Source organism: Juglans regia, chromosome 7 (genome assembly GCF_001411555.2).
Source record: "Juglans regia cultivar Chandler chromosome 7, Walnut 2.0, whole genome shotgun sequence".
Lineage (NCBI taxonomy): Eukaryota > Viridiplantae > Streptophyta > Magnoliopsida > Fagales > Juglandaceae > Juglans > Juglans regia.
Window position 1 is genome coordinate 43,813,321 of NC_049907.1, and position 23,613 is coordinate 43,836,933.

General features: G+C 34.5%; 3 protein-coding genes across 3 annotated transcripts; 2 read left to right on the forward strand and 1 right to left on the reverse strand.

Annotated features, from left to right (window-relative positions):
* The first annotated feature begins 8,072 nt into the window (after window positions 1-8,072).
* LOC108991678 (glyoxylate/succinic semialdehyde reductase 2, chloroplastic) lies at window positions 8,073-13,107 on the forward strand. Its single transcript, XM_018966012.2, has 13 exons — window positions 8,073-8,351; window positions 9,011-9,092; window positions 9,322-9,387; window positions 10,282-10,357; window positions 10,437-10,492; window positions 10,626-10,710; window positions 10,854-10,914; window positions 11,265-11,317; window positions 11,395-11,465; window positions 11,563-11,635; window positions 12,395-12,499; window positions 12,576-12,787; window positions 12,898-13,107. The coding sequence occupies exons 1-12, from the start codon at window positions 8,162-8,164 to the stop codon at window positions 12,741-12,743; spliced, it is 1,086 nt and encodes a 361-aa protein (XP_018821557.1). The 5' UTR covers window positions 8,073-8,161; the 3' UTR covers window positions 12,744-12,787; window positions 12,898-13,107.
* Window positions 13,108-14,446: 1,339 nt separating this feature from the next.
* On the forward strand, window positions 14,447-18,431 carry LOC108991677 (nucleosome assembly protein 1;4-like). The gene is made up of 12 exons (XM_018966011.2): window positions 14,447-14,666; window positions 14,888-14,931; window positions 15,299-15,394; window positions 15,967-16,059; window positions 16,267-16,354; window positions 16,438-16,499; window positions 16,583-16,767; window positions 16,856-17,033; window positions 17,157-17,200; window positions 17,679-17,892; window positions 18,037-18,054; window positions 18,159-18,431. The coding sequence occupies exons 1-12, from the start codon at window positions 14,600-14,602 to the stop codon at window positions 18,219-18,221; spliced, it is 1,152 nt and encodes a 383-aa protein (XP_018821556.2). The 5' UTR covers window positions 14,447-14,599; the 3' UTR covers window positions 18,222-18,431.
* Window positions 18,432-18,981: 550 nt separating this feature from the next.
* Window positions 18,982-22,171, reverse strand: LOC108991676 (beta-fructofuranosidase, cell wall isozyme-like). The gene is made up of 7 exons (XM_018966010.2): window positions 21,892-22,171; window positions 21,741-21,749; window positions 20,762-21,624; window positions 20,474-20,632; window positions 20,071-20,309; window positions 19,893-19,983; window positions 18,982-19,457 (listed from the first exon to the last, which is right to left on the reverse strand). Exons 1-7 carry the CDS (start codon window positions 22,064-22,066, stop codon window positions 19,281-19,283), a joined length of 1,713 nt encoding a protein of 570 aa, XP_018821555.2. The 5' UTR covers window positions 22,067-22,171; the 3' UTR covers window positions 18,982-19,280.
* Window positions 22,172-23,613: the final 1,442 nt, after the last annotated feature.

Below are 23,613 nucleotides of genomic sequence, written 5' to 3' on the forward strand. Positions count from 1 at the left end.
ATCAACGACGCAATGATAGGAGTTAGGAAGCAATCCTCTTTGCGTTCTTTCAAGTATCCTAATGCATAGCTAATATAGCGCTGTAGTTTGTGTTGTTAGGATTGTTAATGCAGCACGATTATGGCAGGGGACGGCACCGACAAAGTGGTACCTCGTCTGCTAGCTGTTCTATATTTCGGAGCATTGATTTTCTTGTCCCATATGTTTATCAGATTTTAATTACTCAGCATCCGTTCAATCAGCTTTACTTTTTAGCGATTTGGGTAGTTGGTGCAGGTAGATTATGTGGTTGTAACTAAGAAAAGAGGATCAGTAAGAGAGATCATTAATGAGGCTCATTTTGAATTCCTGTCATTGTCCTTGATTCGTTTGGTTCTGGTAAATGTCCCATCATTTTTTGGGTATCTCGATTTCGTTCTGATCAGGATCCAAGATTTAAGGTAATTTAAGGTTTTGGACACTCAGTGATGTCCCATCATATACAGGTAAGAGAAAGAAACCAGAAACACAGTGAATCCTTTGGCATTGTTTGGCAAAAAAAAGACAGCAATTATTCGGGTCAGCCTCGATTTACATTGTCCAATATCTTTCTGGGCTCTAAAGGGGGTGTCCGATTTACTGCAGAAAGGAAACTGTCGAACACATTGCTTTTGACAGCCAAAGAAAAGTGGAGGCCAGCTGATTAGAGTTACTTAGAAAGAGTTGGCTGGCCTTTGTTGCAGAATCGTTGTCATGTTTTGAGATGCGAATGTTCCATCGTTACTATTCGGAGGTGTGTGTTTGTTTATCTTCTGAATTTTCCATAAAGATTCCGGGATTCATGAAATATTTGACATCTAAAACCTAACATACAAGGTGACTACAATCTAGTTTTGATTTAGTAAAAAGAGTAATATTACATGTAGTCATGAAGTGCACAAGCGTCGTATAGTCGCTTTAAAAAAAATAAAATTCATTATTAAAAAATTAATTTTTTTTTTTCATGTGGGTCTCATATATATTCATTTTTTAAAAAATAATTATGCAACACTTACGTACTTACGATTGCAACTATCATTTTTATAGTAAAAATTATCCACTATAGTCTATAGATAGCAATGCTTTATTGACGAGCATAAATGCACACCTTAAATCGCTTTGCAATAAACTCTATATTTCGTCTGAATAACCATACCTTCCTCGCAATTTGAATCATCCTTTCACTCTTTGTTTTAATTTTCTTCCGTGACTCTCCAACTTCATCTATCAAATAGTTGTGCACAATATCCTTTACTTCCTGATCGAGTAACTTCCTATGATCCCGGGAATCCATCCCATCGTCTGAAAATCTATCTATATAGCATGCTTGCAATTTCATTCAAAGCTTCAACACGTAAAGTTAACGAATAACTAAGCATCAAGTATCAAAAAGAGAACAAACAAACATATATAATGTGATCAATGATGTATGAGTAGCCTAGTAAACATCAGATATATAGCTAATTATGCGAAGCCTTACTTTTCCCTTAAATTCAGACTCAACAGATCATGTAAGCCTCCCTACAAATTTACGAGCAATTTTCTCTGGTACCACTGCATATGCTCCCTCTCGTACACGTCATCATCACCTTCCACGATATGAAGTCGACGCATTGATCATGACCACTCGTCAAGCTCAGATTGCATTTTGCACCCAATATGTCAACCCCGTGATCATATGCACGGCTCACTCTCCCAGCTCTTTACATCCTTTGGGATTCCTTGAAGCATGCCAAATTGCCCGAGGTCTGTTTAATTTTAAATCTACCTATATATATAAAGAGGCTATTAAACGGAAATTTCTTGTTTTAACGGAGGTAAGTAATTTTAATTATTTTCCGTTATGTTTCCGTTAAATCCGTCTAGGCATCAAACTTCACTTGTCGAGACATTGGTTGCTGTAAAAGAATATTTATGAGAAAGAAAAATAACGCTTCCAGTACCGAGTGCCTCTTCGTATTCATCGCTCTCGCTTCGTCTTCCACATGAGAGTTCCCGAAAATAGCAGGGCAGAATGTGTTCAAAGAGAGGAAGGAAGCTACAAACATAAACTTCAACAAAAGGTGCATGGAGGATGGTTTCACCATTCCAGAAACAAATCTTCCTTTGATTGGCTCCAAGAGATCTAGACCTTTTTGGTAGAACAAAGAAACCTGCATATATACTTAGGTGATTGGAGAATGGTTTCAGTACCGTTCCATATATTTTCCTGATTTGGCTTGAATCTTGTTCTCTTTACTTTCCGAGTTAAGTTGATCGTTTCATCAGCTTTTTGTATGTGCTTTGTATGCCAACCCCCAAGATCTTTCTCGGAGTGTTCAAATCCCTCCTTCAGTGTCGCTCCAAAGCCCTCTCACTCCTCCATTCCTCCACTACCATTGCTAACCATAAGGTTAAAATCTGCTTCTAAAATGTTAAATCTGCCCTGTATTTCTCGTTCTTTTTTATTTTTTTTTTAGGTTTTTGGTGGTTTCGAAGTTATATTTTCTTGTATTAAGATTTTTTTTTTTTTTTTATGTTTTTAAATGGATTCTTTGATCCATGGTTTCCTCTCGAAGTACAATGGCAACAAATTCTGTATGAAAGATTTTGTCTTTATAATATTTGGGTTTTTGTTTATGAACAAGATTTGACCTTTCGGTTGGATGTTAAATAGTTGGGGAAAATATATGTTTTATTTTCTGTTCTTTTTATCAGATGGGTAATGAGTTTGTCAACTTTTTTGTTCTTTTTTAGTTTTAGATTAGTACTTTGGTTTTAATGTAGATTGAGAGTGAAATTTACTAATAGATATATTTATTGATTTGTTGGAGTCAATGTCATTTTATATATGCAGTTGTGATATACTCTCTGTTTGGCATGAATCATAAGGTATTTGCCAGTTGCCAAGATTACTTTTTACAATAGAATCTGCAAATACGTTTATGATTTTCATTCCCTTTTATTGGTCATATTTCATATCATTTTTATTTATTTATGTTGGTTTCATTTTTTTTTCCGTTCCAGTACAGAATTTTAGGGGTTTTTATAACCACAACATTATTCTGGTTTTTTACGGTTTAGTTTATGAGTGCCCAGGAATGACATTGATTTTTTGCCTGAGAATTGTTGGCCCATGAGGATGGCTATTGGGAAGTTAGTTATTTATTTGACTGAAATCTTTCATATTTTAGATACCATGCGGGGTAATGTATCTCCTTTTGTATTAGAGATATAATGCCTTAATGATCCCTTTTGTTTCACATAGAATTGATTTTATTTTAAATGTCTTATGCACATTTGAAGTATTTGTATTTTTGAGCTGCATTTTGCATAGACATGGTGAAGAGTTTGCTTCAATAACATGATCTCATGCTTGAATATAAAATTTGTCCGCATGATAGTGTGAATTTGCTTGAGAAGAGTTGGTTCCACTAATGAGTTGAGAGGTAATGTCATCTTATTGACAACTTATTGACGTTCATGTAAAAATTCTATTTTTGCAGCCTTAACAACCTGGTTACACTGCCCCACCTCCTCCTCACTCTGAAGATACTTCAATTGATATAAGGCAAGATACTGATTGTGTCTCTTGACTGTGTTTGTTTTAAGTGACTGCCACTTAACAAAGTACCTACAAATGACCGCAATTTTGGAATTACCTGAAATCCTCTCAAACAATCCAGTAGATCCACCACCCTTCTAGGCTTTTCATCAAAATTTATTTACTTTCTTTTGGGAATTATGTCATAGACAATTTTTTTATTTAGCTGTAATATATTGGTGAGAATGGGGCCTATATTGGATCTGATTGGATTTGTGGTGTTGCAGGAACAACCTGGATGTAAAGGAATTGGCAATTTAGTTTGAATGTGTGAGGCTCATTCCTTTTGTGAAAAAGGGCTTATCTATGTAAGACCCATTTCCGTTTGTTTTGCCCAAGTTTCCAACTTCTCTCTCTTTATGTTCATATGCTATCTCTGTGTTTGAGAAAATTCCTGTAAGTGTGAAGATTGTTGCTTTTGCAATTTGCAATTTGCTAGGTGTTTCAAATGTTAGTGATTACTTTGTACTATTTGATCCAAAATGGTAAAAGTTTATAGTCAATGATCCCTGTATAGTTTTTGTAAATGTTTATATGTGAGTAATTGCTAACATGTTTGCTTTCCAGTTTTAAGGAACGGTTTCTGGCTTCATTGCCAACTTCTCAGCATGCAAGTGCTGACTTCACTCGCCCCTCATTCATGATCCCTCTATCTCTCTCACCATACATAGGCAGGGAAATTAGTTGCCTTCTGTTCTTTTTGAGCAATTTACAAATTTATTTACTGCTTGTTTTACAACTCAAGGTAGACAAGCTTAAGTTGATTGAGCTCTGTGGGGCATCTGAACCTGAATTCTCTAATGTAAGGGAGCCTTCCCACCATGCACGTTGTTGTGTAGCCCACTATAGTTTTCATTCATTTACTCATCATATTGTTAGACATTGATTATGGTTTACCATTGCAGGTTTCTACTTCCAAGAAGAACTTATGCCACGATGTTTCCGGAGTTGCAAAGGAAAAGAAAGATGCCAGAGATATAAAGGGGAACCGAGGTATGTCTCTTAAGTGGAGGTGGCAGAACTAGACCCTCTGGGATGTGCACGCAGTGGAGGTCAACTCGACCATGTTATAGCTTTTATTAATGCCCTTCTTTTATAATATATTACAGCGTATAATTATTTATAAATTACATAAACATTACATCGTTATTTAATTGACCAAAACATTACGTCCTTATTAATAAAAAAATAGTTCTTAACAAAAAATAAATAAATAAAAATTAAGCAAACGTGCATTGCACGTTACTTTCACCTAGTATAAATAGATGTCTCAACTTATCTCAATCTCAATATTAAAATATAAATATTTTTTAATTTTTAATTTTTAAATATTCAACTTTTTCATTATTATCTAATCATTACAATTTTTTAAAATTTTTAAATAAAATACAAAAAATAATTCAATTTTTTCAAATTGCAAACAAAAAATTATATTAAAAAATTATAATATCACAATATTTTAATTTTATAATATTTATATTCAATGTTTTATCTCTTATTTTTCAAAATCTTATAAATTATCTTAATCAAATTATTTAACTATTATTCACAGTCAATTACTGTCATGAATAAAGTTTAGACTTTGAGAAAAAGTCTCCCAATTTCATAGTCATCAACGTCTAATGAAGATTGGAGACTAGTCTATATTTAGGTAGCCAATATATCTCAACACTTTTTAATTATTTTTATACTACTGAAAATACTTCACATGTCAAACAACTTAAAATACTTTAAATAGAACCCACAAACACACTTTAATTTGTACTCATAACTATTCACAAACATTCTATCATATTTATCATTATTAAATATAAATAAAAAATAAAATCACTATAATATTTATTTATATTATATATAAATAAAAAATAAAATCACTATAATATTTATCACTATTAAATATAAATAAAAAATAAACTCACTATAATATTTGTCACTATTATATATAAATAAAAAATAAAATCACTATAATATATAAATAAAAAATAACATTACTATAATATTTATCACTATTATATATATGAAAATAAAATCATTATAATATTTATCACTATTATATATAAATTAAAAATAAAATCATTATAATATTTATCATTATTATATATAAAAATAAAATAAAATCACTATAATAAAATCACTTTAATATTTATTATTAAAAATAAAATCACTATAATATTTATGGGACCCACACATTTTTCAACTATCTATCCAAAAGTCTGTTGATCAAAAGGGGCTGCAAAGGTCTGTTTAATTTTAAATATAAAAAAAATGGTCTCAACTTATCTCAATCTTAATATCAAAATATAAATATTTTTAAATTTTAAATTTTTAAATATTCAATTTTTTCATCTGATTATTATCTAATCACTATAATTTGTGGTAATTTTTAAACAAAATATAAAAATAATTCAATTTTTTTAAATTGTCAACAAAAATAATATTAAAAAATTATAGTATCACAAGATTTTAACTTTATAATATTTATATTTAACGTTTTATCTCTCATTTTTTTAAATCTTATAAATCATCTTAATCAAATTATTTAACTACTACTCATAATTTATCTCATTATTATTTACATATTTAATCAAAGGAGACATAACGCAAGAGCCTGGGAGATGGTTTTTTGCCTCCTCAAAGCATATGAGCACAGTCCTCTCAAACCATACTTTTTATAAACCAACCTATGGATATCCCAATGTTTCATTGAGAAATTTGAATGGGAATTTGACTTCCAATAGAGACATGCAAAATATTAAGGTGTCGTTTATTTTTATAGTTGAGATGAATTTAGATAAAAGTTAAAATTTGAATAAAATATTATTATAAAATATTTTTTAAATATTATTTTTGTTTTCGTATTTTAAAAATTTAAATTATTTATTTTATTTTATGTAAAAATTTAAAAAAATTATAATGATGAGATGAGATGAATGAATCAAAATATTTTATAAAAACAAATGAGTCCGTACAAGAATTCAATGGGCAACCAGAGTCTTAAAAAAAAAAAAAAAAAAAAATCAGAGCCAAGTCAATTACTGTCATGGATAAAGTTTAGACTTTGAGAAAAAGTCTCCCAATTTCATAGTTATCAACGTCTAATGAATAGATTGGAGACTAAGAACAACTTCCAATGTTTATTAGTAGCTGCTTGAGGGAGTCAATTAAGTAGCAATTTGAACAGTATATTAAGATAAGATTAGTTTAGATAAAAATTAAATAAAATCTTATTAAAATATTATTTTTTAATATTATTATTATCTTAAGAGTTAAAAATATATAATTGTTTATTATATTTTATGTGAAAATTTAAAAAAATTATAATAATTAAATAAAATGAATTGAGATCACTATTATATGTAAACCGGACGTAAATGTATCATAATGATAAAAACAATTGGTATTATAATTTTAGATTTTATAATAATTTTTACGTACTAGAACTTATTGTTGTTGAGGGAGAAAAGTTTAGAAATTTCCATATTACAATCATGACACGACATTACACGTGAGCTTGTGGCAGGCATTTTTGCACGTGCTCTGCAGGTAAAATAATTGTGCAGGCGAAGCAGTTAAAATTAAAGACCAGAGGATTTGATTATGGTCGTGCACATAATTCACGAGTTGTGAAACAATTAGAACATTTGGTCACAAGAACTCCGATTCCCTTATCTATCCATTTGTTTTATGGTTGGATTATGTTCAGTTGGATTGTGAATGTAAGAATGCTCAATCAAAGGAAACAACACAACAAATTAACCGTTGGCCGACTCGTACCAGGGACAATGAATGAAATGTTACTACTTGTCTAAAAAATTTAAACCGATGAAAATAAGTAGATTTTTATTATTTATTTTATATCTTAACATTTTATCTCATGTATTGGTTAAACTCATTTTCAATGGATGGTTCAATACGTGAAATATTTAATTAAATGAGATAGAGTGTAGAATTAGAGTTCGAACTTAAAATCTCTACTTTTATACTATATAAAATTATCACTTATCTAAAAAATTTAAACCGATGAAAAGATATATATTTTTATTATTTATTTTATATATTAACATTTTATTTTCTCTAGCAAATTGTCGAGGTTGGCCTGACAAGAGAGCGTTTGGCTTGATATTTATTTGAGGATGAGAATAAAATTTTCTTTTTGATAAGTAAAAAGGATGAGAATAATTTTGATTGGACTCGAGAAACAATTTTGCTACAAATTAATTATTATTTATATCATACATTTTATATTTATAATTTTTTATAAGATGTGAAGATATTTTTTATAAGGTGTATGCATATTTTTTATAAGGTGTATGGATATTTTTTATAAGATATGAGTTGTGAGATGGTGAATAATAGTTGAGGAAAAAATTTTTTCCTTAAAAAATAAAAAAATGGAACAGGAATGTCTAACCCTTTTTTGCTCAATCCAGCACTGGAATAGGAATGTCTCTCTTGAGTGGGCTGACCTCGTTACCCAAAACCCTCCCATCTCTCCCTTTATCCAAACAGGAGTATTACTCTGCATAGAAATGCGAGCTTTGCCACTCACAACGTTAGAAAATGTCCTCCTTGGTCAGGAGCAATTACAGTCGCCAACTATCTTCAACTGCCATGGCAATGTGCTCCAGCTTTTGCCCTCAGATTCCAAACCAATCAAGAGCAAGACCTAGTTGCTCCTTCCCCAAAAAACCACTCTACGCCTTTTCTGTTAAGGCTCTCTCTTCTCAGACACCCAATGCTTCAGTTAAGGGTATTCTCTTAAACTATCTTGAGGCTCTTTTATTGGGTATTCTCTTTTTTACTCCATTTTTAAAAAAAATTTAAAAATATTTTCAATGAATAAAGATTTCGGGGCCTGATTTGGGGCGCTTTTGTTGTTCAATGGAAGCTAGAAAAGCCTTTGCAAATTACTGAATTAGGGCGACTGTTTGATTCTTTAGGCGCTAGTATTTTGAAGGAATAAACATTTAGCATTTGAGTACAGTTCTAATGAATTATGGTCCTTCCTTTTATTGGCAATAGTTGATGTCGTACGATAACATTGCCGATAGATGTAAGTATGGTTGTGCGGCAGTGGAGGCGGGAAACAAGGAAAGGTATTGTGCTGAGGTGTGGCACGGTGATGGCGTTTGACATTACTGATGACATTGATGGTTTTGGCGGTGGCTGCAATGACAAGAACAATTCAGTTTTTGTTTTTGTTTTTCCTTTTCTTTTGGGGGGGAGGATGAAAAATGGTGGCGATGCTGGTGGTTACTTAGTGATAAGGATTGTGGTAGTGTGTAGTGGTGGCGGCAGGGGGCTTGAAAATTTGAATTGGCGAGGTGGCAGTTACGGTGGTGGTGGTGTTGGAATATGGAAAATCTTTTATTTTCTTTTCTCACTCCAATTCCTTTTTTGAATTTGCAGACAATGAATTGTCAGCACGGATTGGATTTCTAGGTCTTGGAATAATGGGTTCTCCAATGGCACAGAACCTTCTTAAAGCCGGGTATGACTAAAATTTTCCTTAGTTAGCCGAGAAACCAGCCCATAATTAAATTCATTGGAAAAATTTATTATGTCCATGCCATAGGGACTGGACTTCTTGAGTTGACTTGATTATTTGGCAATAATTTTCAAGGATTTTTTTTTGGTGACATATTGAAGTCATATTCTCGTTTGTGACATATTGAAGTTCATAACTATTCTGTATTTTAATCCCCTACTTGGCATGTCAGGTGTGACGTGACGATTTGGAATAGGACCAAGAGCAAATGTGATCCTCTTATCAGCTTGGGTGCAAAGTAAGTATGTGGTAGGCTGTCAAATTGATATCTCTATGCACTTTCGACATCATTGCTGAATACCCTCAATAGTGATGATCTCAATGTTACAAGTATTGGATGAGATTCTTGAGACTTTAAACTTTCACTACTTCACACTATTGGTTTGGCCAAGGATCACTATTGACCCACCCTAACGACTCGGTCATCTGGAGTAATGACCCAAGTCAAAGTCATGTTTAAGCTTACACTCCAAATAGACTGGTCAATATTATAATTGACGTTCCTTGGATAGATTAGAAAGGCCAAGAACTTCTCGTTCTTATGTGGTATTGGATCTCATTCACCACACCCAAGAGATAAGGGGTGTTATAGTCTCCCCCACTCAAATATCTGATGTACTTTTGGTTATAATTGATTCCGATACCATTTGTAATGTCCTAAATAAAATTCAAACCACATCTAAGCCTATATTCTAGAATGACCAAAAAATGTTACAATTGGAGCTCATGGAATTGTTATAAAGGCCAAAAACTCCTCAGTCATGGACAATATGGGATCTTATTCACCAAGCGTCCATTTACCATGCTTCCATAGATGTGAGGTGTTACTCCTATAAAAAAAATAATGTGGGGTCTTACCTTTGGAGCTTGAATTCCCCTCGTGGAAAGGCATATGAAAAATTATTGGAGGCATATAAAAAATTATTGGCCCTAAAAGGTTGTGGTTTTCATATCTATTTCAGTATTAGTGTTTGACGCATGAACATGCATTCTCTAGCTTGTTGAATTTTATGTACCTGGACTAGTTTATCATTGATTGTTGTTGGTGCTTTCATCTGCAACTTCGCAAAACCCATATTGAGAGCTTTAATACGGGAAATTTTGTTATCACGATGGTTGTTCTTTTATGCAGATATAAATCAACCCCTCAGGAAGTAGCTATTTCTTGCGATGTCACATTTGCCATGCTTGCTGATCCTGAAAGTGCAGTGCGTATGTTTCATTTAGATTTTTTCCTTGCTTTCACTACTATCCCAGTTATAACAATTTATAGCTACTCTTTATCAGGTGGAAGTTGCTTGCGGGAAGCATGGGGCTGCTAGTGGAATGAGTTCCGGAAAAGGGTACTATCTATTCGTGTTCCTTTCATGTTTATGCATTTTCTCAACCATATATACCAGTCACTGCTCTAAGAACTGTATGAGAAGGCTACTAAAATCCTCTCAAACTTTTTCATATATGTTTTGCCATTTGCAGGTATGTGGATGTTTCAACAGTCGATGGTGCCACTTCTAAAGTGATTAGTGGACATATTAAAGCAGCCGGGGCATCATTTTTGGAGGTGAATTTTTTTCAATATCATTTCAAAATCTTTTCAGTGCATTATAAAGTGCAAATACTGTGCACTTTCCGCAACATACCCCTCAAGGACACCATAATTGTATTTTCTGCAATCTTCATTAAGCTTTTGCACTGTTTCTATAGGCTCCAGTTTCAGGCTCCAAAAAGCCTGCAGAAGATGGACAACTGATATTTCTTACAGCAGGTGGGGCAACTCTATTTTTCTTATCCAATGTATTCAATTCATTGATGGATTCCAGACTTGAAGTCTTTTTGTATTTAACACAAAACTCAAATGTAATTATCAAATTTAAAAGCTATGAAATTCTATTTTTATATTTGTTGATGAGTAAGAAATATTCGTTAGAATATAATTGGATGTATTTGCATCGTTCGTTCTTTATGTAATTATATGATTAGTCTGCTCCTAATTTCTGTACCATTTTTGTTATATCCTTTGTTCAGAATATAGCTTTTGGTATACATTGTTAAGTCCATGTCCATGATACCATGTAGGAAACCTAACAGAAATAGACCATTGGCTGATTTTTTCAGGTGACAAATCTCTGTATGAAATGGTTGCTCCACTTCTAGACATCATGGGGAAGGTATTATCGTTTCTAGTAACCTAGTATACTCTCATTACCCATTTGAAGTCTGGCTGCAAAATTTTTGCTTTTTCCAGTCAAGATTTTACCTGGGGGATGTTGGAAATGGAGCTGCAATGAAACTTGTGGTCAACATGATCATGGGAAGGTTCTGCATTTGATTCCACTAAAGTTCCTTAATAATGTGTTTCTGTTGTTCGGTTTTAGTGAAAACGCTTCCTTTAACTTTATCCTACATTTTGTAGTATGATGGCATCATTTTCTGAAGGATTGCTTCTCAGTGAGAAAGTAGGACTGGATCCAAGCGTACTAGTAGAGGTACAACTCGCCATATCTTGCTGGATCATTGGCTCTATGTCACCTTCAATTAAACTCCACCTGCATTGATTCTCTCTGTCTCTCTCTCTCTCTCTCTCAATGGGTTTTTATCATTGTGGCAGAATAGTCAGACATGGGCCGCCGTGTAGTTTGTGCTAGTTGAGTCTGATTTTACGCATACGATGTAGGATTGGTCACATGAGACCATGTCAAGTGTAGGGATTTGTCTATTGTTAGCCAGTTATTTATTTAACCCATTTCAGGGTCTCCTCCCACCACTTTTGCCACACTAGTAAATTCTCCAAAATTCCAAATCAAGACTTTGACCTAATATGCGTGGTGGAAACTTTTTGGAAATGAAACAGTTTTGTACCCATTTGTCCAAAGGGCAAAAAAAATAAAAATAAAAAAATAATTGCTTTGGCCTATTCGTTTTTCTATGTCTGAAGTAAGATAATTCTACATACTCTCAAGTAAGGCACGGCTTGTTAACACAGCACAAAAGTGATTTTTTTATTCGTATAGAAAAAAAAGTAAAAGAAAAAAAGAAATCAGGTTTGATGCCACTGTATTTTATTAGCACTGGCTTTTCAGGGAAATATCGTCCCCTCGTGATGAAATATTTTTCTTTTTTTCTTGTGTTAGGTTCTCTATAGTTGTAGTCCATGAACAATTACTTGCCCATCGTCTTTCCAATTAAGAAACTAGTTTCTATCCCAAAAGAAAGTTGTCATGAAGGTTTCTTTAAAATCTTTGCAGGTTGTCTCACAGGGTGCTATTAGTGCACCAATGTACTCAACCAAAGGACCATCAATGATCCAATCCCTGTATCCACCCGCTTTTCCTTTGAAGCATCAGCAGAAGGTTTGTAATTTTGCTGGACTGTCCCGCTATCACATTAACACATTCTCTGGTCTAATGGCAAGGTTAACGATGACAGGACCTGAGGCTTGCTCTAGGATTAGCAGAATCTGTTTCCCAGTCTATTCCAATTGCAGCAGCTGCAAATGAACTATATAAGGTTGCAAAATCTCATGGCCTTAGTGACCACGACTTTTCAGCAGTCATCGAAGCATTGAAAGCTAAATCGCAGAACTCTGCAAAATAGAAGAAGCGTTCATCTTGCGTCAGGATTAATTTGTTTTACAACAGGTGATAAGAAATATATTATATGATATTTAGTTGTTCAGATGAAAATGCAGGCTGTTTTGTGGCGTTCTTAACCTTGGATGCTTTTCATGTGTTTTGTGTGTTTCTTGTAGGTGGCCACGACTGAATCCATTTGCTTAAGCGAAATACTGATGACATGCGTAATAGAAACGTATTTCTCGCATTCAAATTCTCCAGAAATTTTCGTAACTTTCACTGTCCCATGAGACGTCTGAAACTTCATCTGTACAATATCTCCTGATATTTATGTTATTCCAATAATAATTTTTAATAAATATATAAAATTTTCCTTTTTGGAGTTAGGCTTTGCTTGGGAGTTCAGGGAAATGAAATGGAACGGAAAATAATATAAAGGAAATGAATGGACAGAATGGAATGGAGTGAATGCAATATTTATGTTTTGGATGTTCTAAACAAAAAGGAAATGAATTGTTAACAATAAAATAAAACAAGAAACCTTCTTATATATTTTAAGAGTAGGTAATAATACCTTTACACAGGGGTACTATCCGCATAGTGGGCACCCCATCCCAGTACCGGGGGGTTGGGTTGAAACTGCCCCTGCCCTTAACTTAACTCAACCCATTGATCTATTGGGTTTATAAATTATTTTTGGGTCTAAAAATTTTTTTAGACCAAATTATAATATAATTTAAATTATAAATTAAAATATATACATTAAAAAAGAATATAAACTCATTAGAGTTGTATTCAAACGAACAATGTTACATACAGTCTCCATTTGAGGATTATATTAAAAGCCTAATTAATTTTATATTTAATTTTTTTTAAAATTACAATAATATCCTTATTAAAATTGTACTTTTTTTCTATTTAATGAAGGACTTGCACATGCAGACCTCATTTGGGGACTGCAAATAGAATTTCTCATCCATAATACAATAGTTATATTTAATCAATGTGAAACTTATTTCCATTAACTTGAATTCAACTTCAAATTGTCAACAATTTGTATATATATATACAATATATTTATATAAATATTAAAAATATAATTTTTTATATTAAATATGGGAGGGGTGCGGAGCGCGTGGCAGGGCCCCACTGGGGTTAGCCTGCCCTCCACCTCCGCTAGGGATCTTTCATGTGGGGCAAGGGCTCCCACTGTCCACTTCTACTTTTACATTTTATTTACTACTAATTTACTATCCAGTTATTTGTTTTCCTTTTGCTATTTGAATATGAATTAAAAATATCAGAATATGATATTTTTATATAATTTAGAAAAAAAATAAATTTAACCAATCAACAAGATTGTGTAAATTAATTAAAAATAATTTCAATTTTATAAAACTTAACTCAAAGAGTAAAAAAAGGTTAAGTTTTATAAAATTGAATTTATTTTGAATTAAATTATATAATATTAAATTTATTTTATTCTAGATTATATAAAAATGCCATGATATTTTTAATCTAAATTCAAAAAAAAAAAAAAGATGAATAGTAAAACAGAGATATAAGGATATTATTAACCTTTGTGTAATTTCTACAGCATTTTCCATATTTTAATATCAAATAAATATAAATATAAATATTGGGCCGTGCACGAGACGCTCTCTATCCGCAAGTGTGACACTGCGCGCTCGTCATCATCATCTTCGTTGTATAAAAGCCCTTTGAAAGTTGAAAACGTGAGGGGGAGAAACACTCGCTCAACTCGGTCTCAATAATTTTCCCTCCCTCTTCCTCCAGTTTCCCTCATTTTATCTCTCTTAGGTTTGCCTGTTCCTCCCCCTCCCAAACAACAGCCAAAACGAGAAAGGAAAAAAAACAATGAGTAACAACAAGGACAACTTGGACTTGTCTGATCTCGGCTCCGCTCTCCCAGCCGCCGCCGCCGGTATTACCGCACCTTGAACCCTAATCATTCTCTCTAAGCTTTGTTCCTTTAATTTTTCTTGTATCAGTGTATTATTTCCCCATTTTATTGTGTGAAACGCGTTGACTTTTATATTAGTTACAAAATCGAACATGTGTGTATACTATCTAACAAAAGTGGATACTGGCTTTCTTCTACTGAACCTGATATGAGCTCTAAGATATGTTTGTTGTTGTGTATAGCTCTTAGTGAGGAGGATCGAGCTGGTCTTGTTAATGCGCTTAAGGCAAGTTTTTCTTTGTGCAAAACAAACATGTGTTTGGTATGGTTAAATTGCTTATCCATAAAAACGAAATTTGGGTTCTGTTTTGGGCAAGAGGATAATGAAAATGTTGGCAAAAATATGTTTTGGTGGCTGTTTCTAAAATCTAGTTTAGCATAAAAAAGCCCTTGTGCTTGTTCGAAGAAGCAAGCGAAAGTGCCGGGAAAAGAACGAGTCCTTCCAGATTCTTTTTCGTTTTCAATAATTTTTTTTTGTACTTAGAAACGTATTAATATCAGTGCCACACATTTTTTGATTCCTGGTTTTATTTTTCTGATGATGTACTTATAAAAAATATTTTTCTGGTAATGCATTGTTGGATACTTTTCAGGATAAGATTCAGAGTTTGGCTGTGGGGAGCTCAGATATTCTAGAAACACTGTCACCCAAAGTCAGGAAGCGTGTTGAGGTTCTGAGAGAGATTCAGGTTAGCTTGCCTGTAAAGTTTATACGTTATTGGTCTGTCTGTTAAGTTATCAATCTTTTTTAAAAAAATATTGGACTTTGGTTCGCTGAAGTAGGATAAATACCATCCATAAAAGCATTATAAATATAGTCTTAACGATACCTTGGACAAAGTCTGCACGCTCAAGTATATCACTCAATTGACTTAATTGCATACTTCAGTATAATACTGGAATGACTAGACATACATACATATGTATATATTGCTATACTTGTTTTTGGAAAGGCTGATTGTTAAAAAAAAATATTTACCCCAGTTGTTGGGTTAGTAATGGATTAATTGAGGGTCACAAAGGTAAATTAGACTAGAGCTATTATTTTATTGTTGATGTTTGCAACATCTGTTCCAAGGCACTTGAGTTGGTGCCTCTGTGAAGCTGCCTCACCTCAAGGGTATATGGCATCTTGCCTCACCCAAGCACCTTGTCATGCACCCAGTTTTCATTTGAACTTGGTGGTCTTTGTGTGAGGAGTGCTGGCTTGAAACTTCAAACTTAGGGCTGAAGATTAACTTGTCACATTCTTACTTTCCAGAGCCAACATGACGAGCTTGAGGCAAAATTCTTTGAGGAGAGAGCAGCGCTGGAGGCTAAATACCAGAAGCTTTATGAACCGCTTTACACAAAGGTATCTATAATACTATAATGCTACAACAAGTGAGTTCTGCATCATAGCAATTGGCATAGTTACATTATTCTTTATAATGTTCTCCAGGATATAGATTTATCAAAACTTCCTAGTATCAATATATTTGAAATACAACTGAAATGTTGTTGATTTACAAAGTTCACATACATGTCCTTTTAACTCATTTTTTTTATTTGATCCTTGCAGAGATACGAGATCGTGAATGGTGTAGTTGAAGTTGGAGGAGTTGCAAAAGAAGCTGCTGTGGACCAAGAAGGGGACAAAGCGGCAGAAGGTATCACTCAAAGAGTTAAATATTTTATCCATTTACAACCATTTCCCCTTGTACTTTATGTTTGATTTCATCTGGCAACGCAGAGAAAGGGGTGCCTGACTTCTGGCTTACAGCTATGAAGACTAATGAAGTACTGACTGAGGAGGTGAGAAGGTTTCATAAGCCGTTATCCATGTTATTCATCTGTTGAATTGATTGTAGAGTATGATTTACTGTTTCCTGGAGCAGATCACAGAGAATGATGAAGGGGCTCTGAAGTACCTCAAAGATGTCAAGTGGCATAGAATTGACAACCCAAGAGGTTTTAAGCTGGAGTTCTTCTTTGATCCTAATCCCTATTTCAAAAACTCCATCCTTACAAAAACATATCACATGATTGATGATGATGAGCCTATATTGGAGAAGGCGATTGGGTAATGTAATCTCTGTTTTTATAACGAAACATTCTGTTCTCTCTCCCCCCCGACCCAAAGTCTCTTATCATGCCAGGGTGTTTTGTAGGACGGAGATTGAATGGTATCCAGGGAAAAGCTTGACGCAGAAGCTCCTGAAGAAGAAGCCAAGAAAGGGATCAAAGAATGCCAAACCCATCACCAAAACTGAGAGTTGTCAAAGCTTCTTCAACTTCTTTAACCCTCCACAGGTTCCTGAGGATGATGATGATCTTGATGAAGATGCTGTAAGTTTGGTTTCCTTGTATAGCAAGATGCAAATGGAATTGGAAGTATAATAAAGCTATCGTTTTTTTTTTTTTATAAGTACAATAAAGCTATCGTTTCTTACTTTCGTGATGAATTGATAGGCTGAAGAGCTCCAAAATCAAATGGAGCAGGACTACGACATTGGGTTAGTCGAAATTTTTTATTTTATTTACTATTTGCTATTTATTTTTTTGCTTGGGCAATAGAACATAATTTTCTAATAATGCCTCCAGGCATATCCATTGATGAGGCATCCTTAGGGAGAATATGTACTTTTAACATTTTGAGGTGTTGTGCATGTGATCAACCTGCTTGATTTCTTTGGAGTTGGCTGGGTTGGTTAGTCTGATATTGCTTTTTAAGAAAATGTAGTCACTGCAAATGAAAAGGGCTGTAAAAACATATTGTTGAAACATATCTAGGTTGTTTTCCTGATTGGTGACATGGGATGAAGTGGATGCTTCACGTGATATATAAGACCAACAGAATTGTAATACTCAGAGAGTTATATATTCTGCAGTTGTCTAAATGCTTACATGGGTATTTAGAATGGGAAGGGGTATTTGTTTTGTCTATTCTGACTTTGTTTCCAAAAATGACCTTTTGTTCATGTTACTGTGTAGATCAACAATCCGGGATAAAATAATCCCTCATGCAGTGTCATGGTTTACGGGGGAGGCTGCACAGGAGGAGTATGAGGATGCTGGAGATAATGATGATGATGATGATGATGAGGGGGATGATGAGAATGAAGAGGATGAGGACGAGGACGAGGATGATGACGAAGATGACGACGACGAAGACGACGAGGAAGAGGAAGGCAAGGGCAGGAAGAAGGTATAGATCTCATCAAGAATTTTACTTATCCGGTATCCCTATTCTATTTCAGTTCTTGAATACCAGATAGATTTTATTTATTCTTTATTCTTTTGTATTTGTTGCTGATGTGTTCTTTTTGTATCATTTCCTTGATTACTGCAGTTATCAACTGGACCCAAGGTGAGATTATCTAACGTCTGTGTTTTCTGGTGATTTGATGTGTGAGTGTCTAAGCAATTCTTATGTCGAGTTGGTGATAAATTAACTTAAGGATTGTTTTGCAGAAAAGTGGAAGGACACAAGCTGGGGAGCAAGGTGAGCGACCTCCAGAATGCAAGCAGCAGTAGTGTATTTATGTGCATTTTTTTTTTCCTGTCTTTTCTCCCTTTCCGGCTTTTATGGAGCCCCTCACATTTATTACCCATAGCATATGTAAAATGCAATTGGTGTTGTGACACTATTGATTACCCACTATTTGTATGGATATTAACTGATTGATTGCTCTGTAAAATGTACGGTAGTTTCTTCGGTGGTTAGTTCCATCCAACATTGAACAATGGACCTTTGTAAATTCACCAAAACAACGCATGTCATTTCACGCAAAGGGTTTATTGAAAGTGATATAATGGAGCTGAGGAGTATGTATATACGCGTGTACGTATATTCCTGTGCGTTGAGATCTTAACGTTCATCTTGGTAGTTGATAAGAGTAGCAGATGGCTTAAACGAACACGATGAATTCTGACGTTTAACATCATTCGTGTCGTGTGATATAAAGCAGCTTGCTCGTTCTTGTTCAAAATGTAGCCAACCAAAACTAGTCGCGTAATTATTTCATAAAACATAGTATAGTATAAACAGTGATATAAGAGAGAGCAGTATACTATTTCGAAACATTCCTTCTCCTTGTATAGAGTTATTCTATTTCATAAAAAAATTGGTGTTTAAAAGCACCATTTATTGGGAGACACATTCCAGTTTGAAAAAAGAAAAATAGTTTTTAAGGCCCATATTATGTTCCTCACAATCCTCATATGTATTTCATACAAATAAGTCTTACGTACTTCTAATTAAAGCTGCGAAAACATGTGAATCGAGAGAGAATGACATAACTTATAAGAGCAAAATGATATAAATGATTTATTAGAATCCTTTGGGAGCTTTAGATAATATCCCTCAATGCACAGCTCTCCTCTGGTCTCTACCCTTCTCTCTCTCTCTCTCAAATATAGTGTACAGAGCAAGAAGTTAATAATCAATATAAGCGATATTTCCTCTTTTTATTATTATTATTATTATTATTAAAAAATAAAATTTGTTTAAAATTATATTGCTCTCCTCCTCCACATGACTTTCTCTTGGAGCTAGGTAAGTATGTAGGTAGATCTACTTCAAAGTTTCAACTCCTAACTGAGATGAGCTTTCTTCATGCTCCAAGCACTAACTGTGAATTGGACGTTCTCAGTTCCATTATTGAAAACGTGCAAGTGGGCTTTATCATCAATTGCCAATGTGGGGTAAACTCTAGCCGTGATGCAAGCCTTTCCTTTTCCACCAAAGCTCTCCACAATGGAATGATCAATCTGGGGAAAATAATTTTACATTATGATTAAATTAAGGACTCCCAAACGGATCAAGATGGAAAATTCATATTATTAAATGGGAAATGTGGACAATTATGGTAATGGTCAATGATCATAGATCTCAAACAAAAATCATTAGTCAAAATGATTGAGTATGAACATTATCTTTGAATCTTTACTCAATAGAGGATACGTAATCTACTGCCAAACACTTTAAAAACTTTGATTATTTTATCGTGAGATGTTAGGAAAGAAAAATCTATAGGCATACTTGTTTCAGAGTTTGAAATGTCTAAAAACTTTGGTGGGCAATACTTGTATAGAGTTTCCCATCACTGCAATGTAGGTGAGGTCATGAACATTGAGAAAGGTTGACCTTCACAATGCAATGTATAGATATTGGAATATTATTCCCGAAGTTTCATAGAAACTTACCAAACTTCTGAGTGACAGCTTCTCGCGTGAAGGGTCCACTTCCAGAAAAGCCCCATAATTTGTCTTATCATTGTCATTATTCAAGGAAGACCTGTCAACCAGAGAAAAAAAGCATTAAAAGAAGTTCAAAACTATGAAGTTTTTGTTTTTAGTTTTTGTTTTGAAGTTTTGTTAAGACCTGCTTTGGTCACTGCACATTAACACCACATATTTGTCTTGGCCTTTGAATATTCTAAAGAACACTGCTGTGTACTCTTGCAAGCCCTTTGAAGCCAAAACTAGCAGTCCAAATGGTCCCAAACCCCCTTTAACTGATGCACCCTTTTTGCTGCACAGCACTTGTGGATTTGTCCAACTTGGGTTCAGCATTTCTGCCTTCTCCAACTCACTTATTCCGAATGAAACCTCAACATCAGCCTGTGGATGTAGAACACAAAGAAAATCACTGTTTTAGCACATTATATAGGAGCACTAGTGACAGACAATATCATTCTATCAATCTATTAATGTGTTGAAACTATATCTGTAATTACACGTAATTCTAAGATCCCATTGCTGAATTACAACCAAAAAGCATTCACCTGCACTGCTGTGACACCAGAAACTTCGAGTGCTGATCCTCCCTCAAGCACTTGCTTAGGCAAGTGGACTTCGTGTCCACGCAGCTTTTCAATTTCTCTTATGGGCCATTGTACCAATTGTTTTCCAGATGTATCCAGCCAAAGTGTCCTTGGAATTGCCTGCAAAATGTGCCCCAAAAAACAGCTTCGATTAATAAAGCTCAAACAAATGCTGATTTCTGATATAGTCCAACTCTGTAAGTTGGTAGGCCTAGACCTTTCTATATAGCAATAATTGACAAGACTTACGTGAACTCCAGACCATCCCTTCTTAATATCATCAGCGACACTCGAAGACTCATTGATCCAACCCAACAAAATTCTTCTGTTCTTTGCGCTGTCAAAGAAAGTTTTCGAAGCATAATACTTTCCATAATCATATCTCAACCCTGAATCGCTGTCCACCTGCCCCTTGTCCGGAACGTAGATATCCTTGCCAAGGTTATAAGTTCCAATCGTGTAGTACTCGTGTTTGGTGTCGTCCAAGCTCACCTTGAGCACATGTTTAACATCCGGACCCATGATTGATGTGTCAACACCAAGTTTGGAATTGACCATAACCGGGAAAAAGTCAGGGCATTCCCACATTCCGGTGTCCTTTGCCGAGTGAAGTGGGTGCTGGGATTTAACCCAACGAATGAAGTCTTTACTTCTATAAAGAATAGCTAATCCCCTGGTGTGCCTTTTGCTTCCAATGATCACTCTCCAAGTGCCATCAGGGCCTAACCAAGCAGAGGTTGGGTCCCTAAAGGAGCTTGAATTGATTTGGTTAGCCGAAGTGGGTGCCATCAATGGATTTTTGGGGGACTTGACCCATTCCCTAAGGTATGGATCAGAGAGGTTTTTGGGAATGGCCAAATTTTGGACCTGATGGTTCTGGGGGTCAATTCCTGTGTAGAGAAAAACTGGGGTGCCCCAGGGGAGGATTGTGGTGGAGCCAGACCAGCAGCCATTGATATCGGACGGCTGTGATGGGTAGATGGCCGGCTCATGCGGGGTCCAGTTCACCAAGTCCGTTGACGTAGAGTGGGCCCAGACAATGTTGCCCCAAACTGCACCTTTGGGATTGTATTGGTAGAAAAGATGGTAAAGTCCCCTGTAAATCATTGGTCCTGCAGACATGAAGCACAAGAAGTTGAAAGAAAACCTTTAGGAAAAAAAAAAAAAAAAAAGAGAGAAAAAAAAAATAATAATAAAAACTGGAAGACCAAATGGGAAAAGAGCTGACCATTGGGATCTGCATATCCAAAGACACCCATTTGTCCGTTCCAGAATCAGAACATGTCAAGATGACAAAAACAAGGAGGAAACACAGTTAGAGATATGAAGTCGGAAAATGAGACAGCAAAGAAAGTAAAAACAAAGGGTGAAAGAAATACCATTGATCCAGTTTTGGGGGGGTTGGAAGTGATAAGAAGTTCTATAAGGCTGATGTTCAGAAGGAGATGAAGAAACTTGAAGGTTTCTGTAAACATGATGGGAAGCTTCAAGCTCAACAACAGCATGACGGAGAAAGAGAAAACAGAAAACCAGCCAAGCAGAAGAGATGGCCATAGTATAGTTGCTTTGTGAGAATGAGAGGAAAGGTAATGAATACTACGACTATTTATAAAGAGAGAGCTTTGAAGGTGTGAATAATCTTTAGAGGATAAAGTTATCCTTTTTTCACCAGGCCTAAAATAATTTTCAAATAAGAGAAACACAGTTGCAAGGGGCGAAGGATCTACGAAATATGGGGATTATGTTAAGTCAAAAGTCAACATTAACTGTGTTGTGACATATATATATATATACACACACACACAGACAGCGAAGACATGGATTTGTTAAACAACTGCAGAGTTATGGTCGGATCTGAAGAACATGAGCTTAATTAGATCCCAGGAGAGCAATTGCTGTGGGTACTAAACCAGGTATCAAGGCAAGTAGAAAAATAATTGTGTTTATGAGGGAAATAACAGGATGGACAACAAGCATCGTATTTGCATTGCTCTATTTGATAAAATAATATAAAAAGCTTCCTGTATTTGGGTAATATATATATTTATATAGGGGTGCGTACAGGAAATCGACAGAAAAAGAAAGAATATTGTGCTCAGAATTATATATATATATATTTTTTTTAGAAAAAAAAAAAAGAATAGTGTTTAAACGACCCTATTGTCCACAAGTGGCTGGCAGACTATTTATTATATATAACATCCAACTCGTGAATCTTGCTCCTCCCACAACATGATCATGAAAAATCTCCCTATAAGACATGCAGCATGCTCCTTCAAAGTTCAAAGCTTGGTGGCTTAGCCTGGTTAGCTCATGACTAATCTTAGCATGCAATTATGCATGCAGCTACTGATTTTGAAAAGTTGTCTTCATAATTGCCCGGCCAACTCGTTTTTAAGGTCCAAATTTGCAATGGTTGTTCCATCCATCCATCCATCCATCCATCCAAGCAAGATCAGTAGTACTGGTTCGTGATTTAGAAAAATAAAAATAAAATTATCAAGTAGATTATATATATTCATGATTGATGCTTAATTATTAATTTAAAACATTATGGATGAAATATCTATTATTATATTGGATTTTAAATGCCAGAGTATGTAAGAGAGAATAAATGATCAAATCCAGTCATCTTATCATATATATATATATATATATATATATATATATATATATATATATATCGACATAACGAGCTATGCATATATTTTCCTGATCTTGACCCAGTCAATGATGCCAATTACCATATATCAGAAAAAATGTCCATAACCGACAATATTTCTACAATTATCTTTGACTTTAATTTCCACAAAATTAATTAATACATGAGCTTAGTATTTCTCTGTGTCCCATCATTAATTTCTTTCTCTTTTCTTCTATTTCCCCCGCCCCAAATTAGAACGTAATTATTTGGATAAGAGATACCATTTATTTATTTTTCTTGTAGTACGTACCGTCGGTGATACGATGGTCAGATAAGAAATGATCTACAAACTACAAATTAAACTACGTCGTTGATTTCGCATACAGAAAAGAGAGAAAAATGCGCAGACTGGTTGGACTTATCCACCCTTACATGATGGATCAATTATGGCGAGCTT